Genomic DNA, 11900 nt, shown 5'->3' on the forward strand with positions numbered 1-11900 from the left:
GGCTGAGCCACGGGGGAGACCGAAGGGGGCCAGGAAACCTACCCCTTTGTCATAGGGAGTGGGGGGTTAGGGACAGCCACCGCTCCTGTTACACAGGAGGAAGAGACCAGAGACTTTTTCTCCTTTTCATACAGAGGATTGAGATGGGGCGTAGAGGGGTCCGGAGATGTCTTCCTCCTGTTATGTAGGGGAAGACGATTCTAGGAGGAAGGAGGCATGGGGCAACCAGAAACGTATACCTTTCCCCTTATACAGGAGTGAAGGAGAAAGGCCTGAGGGAAGGGGTCTGGAGATCTCCCCTTCCTAATATAGGGGGCAGATGACCTTGGGCAGGGGGGCCAGAGCCTCAGCTCCATGTATGGTAGAGGTGATTGAACCTCCAGGATGGGGGAGAGGGCCCTGGACACTAGAAACCACCCCTGTTCTGCAGATGGGGCCCCTGGGAGGGGATGTTAATAAATGCAAGATCAGAGCCTTAGAACAGGGGAGGCTATTTAGTTTATTTTTACAGATGAAGCAGCTGAATCCCAAGGAGGGAGGGAGCCATAGCTCAGAGACTCTTTAGTCCTTGATCACTCCCACCCTCCATTCTATAGCCCGGGCAGTGGAGACCTGAATAGAAGGGGGGGGGGAGCTTGGCAAGCTAGGCTTTTGATGGCTTCACTCTCCATTGGACTGATGGGGAAAACTGAACCCAAGGGAGAGGAGAAGACAGAAGGTCAGACAGAGACTGCAGGTCTGTCAGGGAGCACCTCAACTGCCCCGTTCTGTGGCTAGAGATGTTGAGGTCTGGAGAGTGGAAAAGCACCGTGTCTTTCTCTTCCATGTTTGTATTTCTAGCTATGTGCCTGGCACATAGGAGCTTAAAAAATGTTAATTGGTTTATGGCTGGAAGGGAACTTGTACACCATCCAGACTATCTGAGCTTTCTTCTGCTCTTAGATTCAGACCTGGAGGTGTGACTTTGGCACTAAAGGGGACCCCAGGGATCATCTAGTTTCTCATCCTCCTCCTCCCCTTTCACAGGCTCAGAGAGGAGAAGCAGCATTTGAGATCACAGGGTTTAGCACTAGAAAGGCAGTGTAGCCCAACTCCTTCATTTTACACATGGGTAAACTGAGGCTTGGCAGGCCAAGTGACCAGCCCATAGCCATGTAGGTAGTAAGTGGCAACACTGGGATATGGGCCTGGGTTCTTTGCTTCCAAATCTGTGGCTCGTCTGTGACTCTTGAGGTGTCTTCCTTTTCCTTCAAGCATCTCCTCTAGGAATTCTTCCCTGCCCCCCATGAAAGAGCTCTTGAGATCTCACCTTGTCCTAGATCGAACCCTCCCCTTTTCTGTTAGACCCTAAGCTATTTGCAGGTCACATCTCAGTTTTCATCTTTATGTCCCTACTGCCTCATGCCTAACAGGTTTTTAACAAATGTTTGTTATTCATAGACCATAAAGGCCTTAGAAAGCTCTCTTCATCAGCGCCAATCAAATAGCCAGGCCATGGCTGCTGGGTATCAGGGCAAGGTCCAACAGCACTGGCCATGTGGTGCCAATTATGCCTCACTTCTCTGCTCCTTCACAGGGCAGAACCCCAGAGCCAAGGACATAGCCAGGTGTTACTGGATGCCCCCATACAGTTGTCTAAGATGACTGAGAATTATGGTGAGTGCAGGGTGTATCTCTAATCCGCCCCTTCATTGATCTCAGACCCTTCCTTCATCCTGTGCATTGCTCAGTGTTCTACCTCACCCACATTTGGGGGGCTCTCACCAGTGCCCAGAAGTTCTCAGGTTTCTTTGTCTCTAGTTCTGCTGTCATAGTCCTCCCTCCCATATATCCTTCCTCCCTTCCTCGAAGGTAATTGATATTTCCTGGGGGCTAGGATAGGTTAGGGTCAGGGAACTTGGTAGTGTGATGCCAAGGTGATTGTCTGCCTCGTTTCTAGATTACGGCAATAAAGTTCCAGGACTGATGAAGAGAGACCAGTCTTCGGTGAGGGGGGCAGAGTGCGGAGGATGGTTTTTGTCCCTTCGGGGGTGTGGGGGTGATCTCTGTCTCCCGGTGTGGCACTTGGGAGCCACCCTGGGTCCCACTGTGTGTCGCTCCTACTGAAACGCCCCGAGGGGTCCCTTTGCTCCGGTGGGCACCTGGAGGTATGACCGTGTCTGTGTCTCTCGGTTGCAGACGGTGAACGCTAAGAAGCTGGAGAAGGCGGAAGCTCGGCTCAAGGCCAAGCAGGAGAAGCGGAGCGAGAAGGACACGCTCAGGACGGCGGGGCCTCCGTAAGCCTGGGGATGGCGGCAGGCAGGCCGAGGGGGCGAGGCAGCAGAGGGGGCTGCGAGCGACTCCCTGTTCCGCCCTCACAGAGTCTTGGAAGAAGCTTCGGCCAGCCAGGCAGGGAGCAAGAAGGAGAGTCGGCTGGAGTCGTCGGGGAAGAACAGATCGTACGACGTGCGGATAGAGAACTTTGATGTCTCTTTTGGGGAGCGGTGAGGGACCTGTGTTGGACGGCTGGGACCGGGGTGGGGCGGCCGTGGGGCCCATTCCGGAGCCTCGGCCCGTTTTTCCCTCCTGGTCCTTGAGGGTCCTCGTCTTCGTTCCTCCAGGGTTCTGTTGACAGGCGCTGATGTGAACTTAGCATGGGGCCGCCGCTACGGGCTGGTTGGACGGAATGGGCTGGGCAAGACGACGTTGCTGAAGATGCTGGCAACACGGAGTCTCCGGATTCCGGCCCACATCTCTGTTCTGCATGTGGAACAGGAGGTGGTCGGGGACGACACTATGGCCCTGCAGAGTGTGCTGGAGAGCGACACTTTCCGGGAAGGGCTGCTTCAGCGGGAGCGCGTGCTCAGCGCCCAGATTGCAGCAGGCCGGTGAGAATCTGCCCAGCGGAGGCAGACCCTGCCCACATTCTCCACCCCCCAGGAGGCTGCAGATACCCTGATGGCGTGTGGAGGAGGGGCCCCGGGTTCCCTTTGCTCCCACCTAATTGCCTCTTCCCCCAGAGCGGAGGGCCCAGAGGCTGCACAGCTCGCTGAGGTCTATGCCAAGCTCGAAGAGATTGAGGCAGACAAAGCCCCTGCCAGGTACTCAGACCCCCCCCACCCCGTGCCTTTTCTCCTATTTCCCTATCTCCCTGTCTTCCCTCTTCCAGGTGCCTTGTTTCTCTCTCTTCCCAGGGCATCTGTTATCCTTGCTGGACTTGGCTTCGACGTTAAGATGCAGCAGCAGCCCACGCGGTGAGTGTCCCCCACCCCGCCAGCCTTTGAGGCCCCTCTTCCGCTGGCTCTGCTTGTTGAGCATGGCCCACATCACCCTTGAGTCTGGGTGTCTCTCTCTCTCTCTCTCTACAGGGAGTTCTCTGGTGGCTGGAGGATGCGGCTGGCCCTCGCTAGGGCCCTCTTTGCCCGGTGAGTCCACAGGGCTCGTGAAGAGGGGCATGGGAAGGGAATGGGGCAGCTGGGGAGGCTGTGTCATGGTGTCCCTCCTCTTTTCCGTAGGCCAGATCTGCTCCTGTTGGATGGTGAGTCCTCGGTAGCGTTGGCATGAGAGGGGCGGGACCAGTGGGTGGGCAGTGACATGCTATTGGCGCTTCACCTTCGGCCACACAGCTTGTTTCTTCTTCTTCAGAGCCCACCAACATGCTAGATGTGCGTGCTATCTTGTGGCTGGAGAATTATCTGCAGGTGGGTAGGGCCGGGGGTCGGATGAATGAGGGGAAGAGGGCATCTCTGGTCTCTAGCTTCTGGGGATATCCCGCCATGACTCATGCCTGCCTTCCACGTGATCCCTCAGACTTGGCCTTCAACAATTTTGGTTGTATCCCATGACCGAAACTTCTTGAACGCGGTGGCCACAGACATCATTCACCTTCACAGCCAGCGGCTAGACAGTTACCGCGGGGACTTTGAGGCCTTCCTCAAGAGCAAGCAAGAGCGGCTGAAGAGCCAGCAGCGCGAGTATGAGGCCCAGCAGCAATACCGCCAGCACATCCAGGTGCGGGGGGCACACTCGGCGGTGTCTGGGGCCCAGGAGTGGCAGTGGGAGCCTCACCCTCCTCTCCTCCCCCCAGGTGTTCATTGACCGTTTTCGCTATAATGCAAACAGAGCGTCCCAGGTGCAGAGTAAACTCAAATTGTTGGAGAAGCTGTGAGTACCAGGAGTCTGCATTGCCCCCTCAAGTCCCGGACAGACCCCAGCTCTGGGGACTCTTCCTTCCTCCCTCCCCCATGTTCCCCTGAAGTACCCCCTGAGCTGCCCCCTCTGTCTCCCTCAGGCCAGAGCTGAAGCCTGTGGACAAGGAGGTGGAGGTGGTGATCAAGTGAGTGCCTCGTTCATTCGTTCCTGGTATCTGGGACAGGAGGGCGGGTTGGTGGGGACAGGCGAAGAGGCCTCATCACCTCGCCTCTCCTGGGACAGATTTCCTGATGGCTTTGAAAAGTTCTCACCCCCTGTGCTGCAGCTTGACGAAGTGGGCTTCCACTATGATCCTCAGCATCCTGTCTTCAACTGTCTCTCTGTTTCAGCAGACCTCGAGTCTCGGATCTGTGTGGTAGGAGCGCTGCTGCAGCCTCTGCCCCCTGTCTCTGGCCTGGGCCCCCTGGGGTCCTAAGATGGGTCATCGTCCCCCTCCCTACCCGCTACCTCCAGCCACAGGCCCAAGGCCTCTGCTGACCCGGGAAGCTGAGGCTTCCTTACAGCCTCAGCTCCATTGCAAGCATCATGAAGGAAGGCTTGAGGCCTCAGGGCCTTGTCTCCCCACTGAGGGCTGTGTCTTATAGGTGGGGGAGAATGGAGCAGGGAAGTCGACCATGCTGAAGCTGCTGATGGGAGACCTAGCGCCCGTGACGGGGATCAGACACGCCCACAGGTAGCTAGCCCCCACCCCAGGGGGTAAGGGCAGCATGCCCAGTGTTCTCACCCCCCCACCCCCACCCCCACCCTGCTGCTTCCATGCAGGAACCTGAAGATTGGCTACTTCAGCCAGCACCACGTGGAACAGCTTGACCTGAACGTCAGCGCCGTGGAGCTGCTGGCGCGGAAGTTTCCTGGTGTGTGGGGGCGGGGGGGGGAGGAGGAGGAGGCGGGGGTGGCTGCAGGTGTGGTGGATGCCTGAGGGTTTCCGTGCCAGGCCAGGGACCCACATGACGGGCAGGGACATGTTGTAGGGCGGCCCGAGGAGGAGTATCGCCACCAGTTGGGACGCTATGGCATATCTGGGGAGCTGGCTGTCCGCCCTGTTGCTAGCCTGTCTGGAGGGCAGAAAAGCCGAGTGGCCTTTGCGCAGATGACCATGTCCTGGTGAGACAGCATTGCTGCAGACTCCTTCCTGGGCTTCCCCTTGTCTCTCCCCTGGCCTCCCCTTCATGCTCCCACTGCCTGGAATGAAGTTCTTGGAATTCTCTTTTGCAGTCCTAACTTCTACATTCTGGATGAGCCAACAAACCACCTGGACATGGAAACCATTGAGGCCTTAGGCCGGGCCCTCACCAGTTTCAGGGTGAGCCCCAGCACCCCCATGCAGCAGCATCCCCTTGCAATGCCTGTCCATCTCCAGAGCTGCCACTGACCCTGCCACCCTTCTCTCATTCTCTGCAGGGTGGGGTGATCCTTGTCTCCCACAATGAGCACTTCATCCGCCTGGTCTGCCAGGAGCTGTGGGTGTGTGAAGGCGGCGGTGTCACCCGGGTCGAGGGGGGCTTTGACCATTATCGGGACCTTCTCCAGGAGCAGTTCCGGCGGGAGGGTTTCCTCTAGGACCTTTCTGCTGGAAGGCCTGATCTGGGGCACAGACTGGCAGCCACGGGCCCCCCAGGCAGCAGTCTTGCTTCTTAGGCCTGGGCCATGGACTTCCCCAAACATGGGGACAGCCTTATTCCAACTTTTCTTCTCCACTCCTTGCCTCAGACAAGCTCCCCTTTATACATCGTAGGGGGCTCCGTGGAAAGGGCTTTGAGGATTGTTCTCCATGGGGTGGAGAAGGCTCCTTGGGGCTATAGCCCCTTCCCCTCTCTCTGCCTAGGTCCAGTGTGGCCGTCATGTAAATTAAACCTGGCCCCCATCTCCCCCCAGACTTGTCTCTGCCCCCTAAGGTGGACTCCTATGTCTCTTGCCTTGAAAGGGAGCTGGGGCCCTATGTAATGTCTGCTCTCAGGCTCTGGATTTTTCTAATGCCTTTGGCACAGATTAAGGCAACAGCAGCTGTGAATCCCAGTCTATGCAGAGATTTCTGGAAGCAAAGTCACCATATGAGACTGTGGCCTCAATGAACCCGGGCCTGGCAGCCACCTAGCCCTTGGATGAGATAGAAAGTGTGAGCCAATGTTCCTCTCTTCTTGGCCAGGACCCAGAGCTAGTGCTCTAGTCCCTGATCCCCACTCACCCCTCTAGGCTCGCTATCTCTCCGCTCTCCTTCCATTCCACCTGCACACTTTGAAGAAGTGGGCCAAAGCCTCAGGTTCAGCCTCTGAGCTCCCTTCGGATGGTCAGTTCTACCTCCACATTTATCGTCACCTAAGGGGAGGGTGGACTTCTTGGCCACCTTCAGCTTGAGTTGAGAATTAATAAACCCTGGTCCTCGGGAGGCTTAGAAACCAGAGGAGGCCCTTGGGACCCACCCGAGCTGAGCTGCACCTGGAAGAGGGGAGGAAGGGAAGGTGGCGGTTGCTTTCGGAAGCTCCAAGTCAATGAAGGCTTCTGATCCACTGTCTTTTCCAGCCCATGTCCAGATGGGACCCAGCGATGAGCCTGGCCTGCAGCTGGCCTCATCTCACTTAAGGGGAAGTGGAAGATTCTTTGTAGAATTTGGCTTCCATGCCCCCTCGTACTTCCCTTTACCTGCTGCTCAAGCCCTTCCTGAACCTGCCACATGATTGGGTGACCTTTGGGCCTCCCCTCGCCCAGGTAGCTTCAGAGCAGTCTGAACTCGGGCTGTCACCAGGACCGGATGCACCCTGGGCTGCTGCCTCTGTGGAAGGTGCCCTGCTAGGGGTTAAGGATGGGCCATCAAGCTAGTGACTGGCACAGCCCTTTTAGGGATCAGTCTTCAGAGAGCAGATGGAAGTTAATCTCGGTTTTTGTTCAACAAACCCACCCCGCACAGTCCATTCAGACGCATGCTGCCTGCCTTGAGTAGACGCCATGGAGCATGCAGATAGTGTGGCCAGCCATTGCCAGCTCCTCCTGGGTGTAAGCTCTCAGCAAATACAAAGGCAACACCGTAGCTATTCCTACTCAAGGAATTGGCTTTGGAGACAAAAGTACATCTAGGAAAGTGCGAGAGATACAAAGTAATTTGGGAAGGACACTGGTGGGGAAAACTCAGGACAGGCTTCCTCCAGAAGGTGGGGTGCCAGGGTCATTAAGCAGGCATAGATGAGGAGGGTATGGCAGCTATGGGGGTGGTGAGGGGAAAGGCGTAGCAGCTCAGGCCAGTCTGGCTGGAGCAGAGGACGGGAAGGGAACCGTTCATTTAATGCCATTGAAGCCAACTTGTGAAGGGCTTTGGAAGTCTAGCAGAATTGAGACTTGGTCCTAAGTATGGCCGAATGAGCGCTTATGTAACTGTAGGGAATACCAACCAGTAGCACTTTGTTTCAAGATTAGTGCATCTGGCCATGCTGCCTAGTTTGAATTGGAGGTAGGGAGAACATCAGATTTCTTTCTGTGATGTCCAAGGTAAGGAAGATCCAGGATCGTTACTGGCCTGTTCTTACTTCAGTTCGCCAAAAACAATTTCTGTTCTGAAGTTAGATAAGCTTTTTGTGGTCTGGGGCTTCTCAAGACCCTGCCAGGGAGGCTGCACAGGCCAAACTTTCTATTCTTTTAGGATGCTGTCTACTTTGGTAAGCCTCACTACATACAACCTGAATAAAAGCTCGGGGATCCTCGCTTTTTAAGAGGGTCTTAAAACCAAATAAGTTTGAGAACCTCTTCCTCCAAGCTTTGAGATTTCTCCTTTATCTTGATCGTGCACTGCCTTGGGTCATAAACGTGAGTTCCCAGGGACAGCACATTTGAAGGCAGAGATCCATGTTATTTTTTTACTGGCACCCAAGAGGAACTTAATTGAATGGCGGTGGCAGTACAGAGGGTGAAGGAAGGGCAAATTAGGCTTTGATGGAAGAGATAGAGTTCTTACTATGTGTGTGGGACTTGTTAGGTGTTTTAACAATGATATCATTTGTTCTAAATGATAACCCTGGGAGAGATGGAAGATAATGTGGGTCTTGGCAGTTGGTTATTAGATTTGGTTATGAATCCCTTCTTGTGTCTGTCCCCCCAAGCACATGGGACAAAGTAGGAGTCAAATGTGTGGCCCTTGGTAGAGATAGAGAAACGGGTTTAGGAAGAAAGATGAATTCACTTTGGCCATATTGAGCTTTTGTGTTCAATACTAGGGAGAATGTTTTTCCTGCTGCAAGGCAGTAGAGCAAAAATGGCCAACAGGAAACTGAAATCCGAGATGGGGAAAGAGTGAGGTGTCAGGGGGCCCCTCAGTTCCTTCATGGGAGTTACCAGAAGACTCGGGTGATCTGTATGCTGTGCCCAGTGCCCACCCTTCCATTCATCCTCTGTGATTCTAGTCCATTCCCAGTCACAAGGCCTGCATGTGGAAGACATGCTGTGGAATTCAAAGACAAAACATGACAGTCCCAGTAGGGACTCAAGAAGCTTTAATAGCACCAAGGAGGGAAAGTATTCAGCTAGTTCAGGGAAGACTGGAGAAAGTGGTGCATAAGCCTAACCTTGAGCATAGATAAATATTTGAGATGGGACAATTTGGGTAAATAATGGAGGCAGGTAGTAGGCTGCCTAGACTATTAGAAGGTAGGAGCCAGTTCGTGAAAGGGCCTTAAATGTTAGAATAAGTTTATATTTTAACCCAGAGGTAATTGGGATCCACTGAAGATTTTTAAGTGAAGGGAATGCCATGCCTATGTTTTAGGAATATTTTTGAGGGTGGTTGGGAAAGCGGAGAGGGAAGTGGGGAAACCAATTAGAACCCGGCAAAATGGTTCTAAGGTTTTGCATGATGGCAGTAGTCAGTGATGTGGAGGCAGGATCTGTAGGACCTGGCAACTGATTGGACGTTAGGAGTTAACAGTAAAGGCTGACTCAAAGTCATGAAGCTGACTTACCAGAAAGATAATAGTATCTTCAGTGGAAATTGGAAAGCTTGCCAGTGGGGCAGGTTTAAGAAGAAAGGATGTTTCATTTTGAACATGTTAAAATTGGGGTGGTGACGAGTATTCCTTAATGTAGACAGGAGAGAATTTGGGAGTCATTTGCATAGAGATTCAACGAAGAGAGGGCCCAGGAGAGAACTTTGAGATGGAACGCTCAGAGTGGAGGAGAGGGATGATAAGCCAGGAAAGGAGACTTGAGAGGAAAATGAGGAGAGACTAGTTTCATAGAAGGAGGCAGTGGGACAGAGAATTTAGGGAATAGGTACTAGCAAAAGCTGCCTGGAGGTGAAGAAGGATGAGGACTGAGGGAAATAAAGGTATTTGGAATTAGCAGCTGAGATCATTGGTGGGAACACTAGTGAGTTGAAAACTGTATTTAGGCCCTGCCTATTCTTCGCATTGATTGTGACCCTGGAAGAGGCCTTCAACCTCTCTTGGGAGCCCGAGATAACTTTAAGATGTTTAACAATGAAATGGGTCCCAGAGAGATTGGTTTGGGGTGTTGAGGCATTAACAAAGGAAAGCAGAAGCACTTTGCTGATGTAACCTATGGCTCCGTTTTCGCCTATGCCAGATCCAACCTTAGGGGGCTGAGCTCTTCAAAGGTTACAGTCTCGGGCATGTTATTTTACTTTCCGAAATCGCCAAATGTACTTGTGTCTGTTTTGACAACATGAGAAATAAGGTGACTGATTCCCATGTAAAGTATTCAAAGAAACCTACATATTGGGAAGAGGACATCATTAAAATAAAATTCATGCAATACAGAGGACTTATAGGAACCCATACATAAGACGCAGGAAACAAAGCATTCACAGCAATTTATAAACTTTCAGAAGGAAATCAGACTCGGAGTTGCTGGAGGGGTAATAGTTGGATAGTCTGGTGAATTTGTAGTCCTCCCTTGTGGTTGTACACAGGCCTTGGGCTCATAGTTTCACCCTCTGATCGCCTTGGAAGGCAAACACTTGGGTGCACCTAGGTAGGCACCCCCACCCCACTAAAACAGCAGTCCAAGCCACTAACTGAGGGACAAAGTACACCACTTCTCCACCATCTCATGCTTATTCCTGCCCTAATCCCCAACATTGCTCAGGAAAGACCTGCCTTTTTCCTAAGATGACCAGATCCCTGAACTTAAACTTTAAGTGGTATTTTCTTTTTTTCCAATTACATGTAAAGAGTTTTCCACTTTCACTTTTATAAATTTTGTGTTCCAAACTTTTTTCTCCCTCTTCTGAAGACTGCAAGACATCTGATAAGGGTATATATGTACAATCATTAAATATATTTCCACATTAGTCATTTTGTGAAAGAAGAATCAGAACAAAAGAGAAAAAAACAAAAGGTCAAAACTGCTTCGATGTGGGTCCTTTTCCTTTATTTTTTTTTAATGGTCTCTTTAGGATACAGACCTAGGAGTGGTATTGCTGGATCAAAGGGTATGCACAGTTTGATTGCTCTTCAGGCATTGTTCCAAATTGCTCTCCAGAATGGTTGGATTGATTCACAACTCTACTTTAAACAATTGCATCAGTGTTCCAATTTCCCCACATCTCCAACACCTATTATTTTCCTTTTCTGCCATATTAGCCAATCTGATAGGTGTGAGGTGATGCCTCAGAGTTGCTTAATTTGCATTTCTCTAGTCAATAGAGATTTGGAGTATTTTTTCATATGACTAATAGATAGCTTTAATTTCATCTGAAAATTTCCCATTCATATCCTTTGACCATTTGTCAACTGGGTAATGAGACTTCTGAATTTTTTTTCTAATAAAAATTTCATTTAACAAAAATCTATATTCTCTCCACCCTCCCCATCTACACTGAAAAAGGAAGAAAAGTAAACCCTTGTAAAATAAAATGCACAGTCGAAATAAATTCCCACAATGGCTATGTCCACAAAATCTTTCAGTCTGTACCCAGAGAGTCTATCCATCACCTCTCTGCCAGGAGGCGGGTGGCAAGTGTCATCTTGGTTACTCATGGCATTGATCAGAGTTCTTTGTCTTTCAGGGTTGCTTGTTTCTTTGCATTATTGTTCTCCTATTGCATTGTTCTCCTTCTCACGCTCACTTCACTCTGAATCAGTTCATTTAAATTTTCTCTGAAGTTGTCCCCTTCATTGTATCTTTTTTTTCACTGCACAGTAATATTAAATTGCATTTATATACCATAATTTGTTCAGCCCTTCCCCGACTGATGGACATCCCCTAATTTTCCATTTTTTTATTACCCAAAAAAAAAAAAAAAAGAAACAATTATAAATATTTTTGTACCTATGGGTCCTTTTCCTTTTTGATCTCTCTTGGGGGCAGTGTATAGGACTGGTAGTGGTATTGCTGGCTCAAAGGTTATACACATTTTAGTATCTTTTGGGGGTATAGTTGCATATTGCTTTCCTAAATGGCTGGAGCTTTTCACAGCTTCCACCAAATAGCACACTAATGTACCTGTTTTCCAATACCCTCTCCAGGATTTGCTATTTTCACTTTTCATCAACTGTGCCAATTTGATGATGTGTGTGATTGTACCTCAGAGATACTTTAATTTTCATTTCCCTGATTATTCATGATTTGGAGCTTTTTTATTATTGATAATGATAGCTTGGATTTGTTCCTTTGACAACTGCCTGTTCATATCATTTCCCTGGGGCAGCTAGGTAGCACAGTAGACAGAGCAGCCCTGGAGCCAGCAGGGCCTGAGTTCAAATGTG

The 11900-nt window shown here is 51.0% G+C and overlaps 1 protein-coding gene across 2 annotated transcripts in view; it reads left to right on the forward strand.

Moving 5' to 3' along the window:
- ABCF3 (ATP binding cassette subfamily F member 3) overlaps positions 1–11076 on the forward strand; it is an 11945-nt gene extending 869 nt beyond the window's left edge. Inside the window, exons 3-21 of one of the 2 annotated variants that reach the window (XM_069089322.1) lie at positions 1577–1656; positions 1940–1986; positions 2179–2276; positions 2361–2483; positions 2601–2867; positions 3000–3080; positions 3174–3233; positions 3348–3404; positions 3495–3517; positions 3625–3680; positions 3790–3990; positions 4067–4143; positions 4271–4315; positions 4414–4546; positions 4776–4864; positions 4954–5045; positions 5163–5295; positions 5407–5494; positions 5593–11076. In XM_069089322.1, coding sequence (XP_068945423.1) covers positions 1577–1656; positions 1940–1986; positions 2179–2276; positions 2361–2483; positions 2601–2867; positions 3000–3080; positions 3174–3233; positions 3348–3404; positions 3495–3517; positions 3625–3680; positions 3790–3990; positions 4067–4143; positions 4271–4315; positions 4414–4546; positions 4776–4864; positions 4954–5045; positions 5163–5295; positions 5407–5494; positions 5593–5751 — 1909 coding nt within the window. In that variant the 3' untranslated portion in view covers positions 5752–11076. Of the gene's footprint in view, positions 1–1576; positions 1657–1939; positions 1987–2178; positions 2277–2360; positions 2484–2600; positions 2868–2983; positions 3081–3173; positions 3234–3347; positions 3405–3494; positions 3518–3624; positions 3681–3789; positions 3991–4066; positions 4144–4270; positions 4316–4413; positions 4547–4775; positions 4865–4953; positions 5046–5162; positions 5296–5406; positions 5495–5592 lie in introns of those variants that run through there. The other variant, XM_069089323.1, reaches the window with a different exon arrangement.
- The last annotated feature ends 824 nt before the right edge of the window (positions 11077–11900 follow it).

The sequence above is a fragment of the Petaurus breviceps genome, unplaced genomic scaffold (assembly GCF_028583685.1).
Source record: "Petaurus breviceps papuanus isolate PSGF00001 unplaced genomic scaffold, PetGlider_PUasm1.0 186, whole genome shotgun sequence".
In the NCBI taxonomy this organism is placed as follows: Eukaryota; Metazoa; Chordata; class Mammalia; order Diprotodontia; family Petauridae; genus Petaurus; species Petaurus breviceps.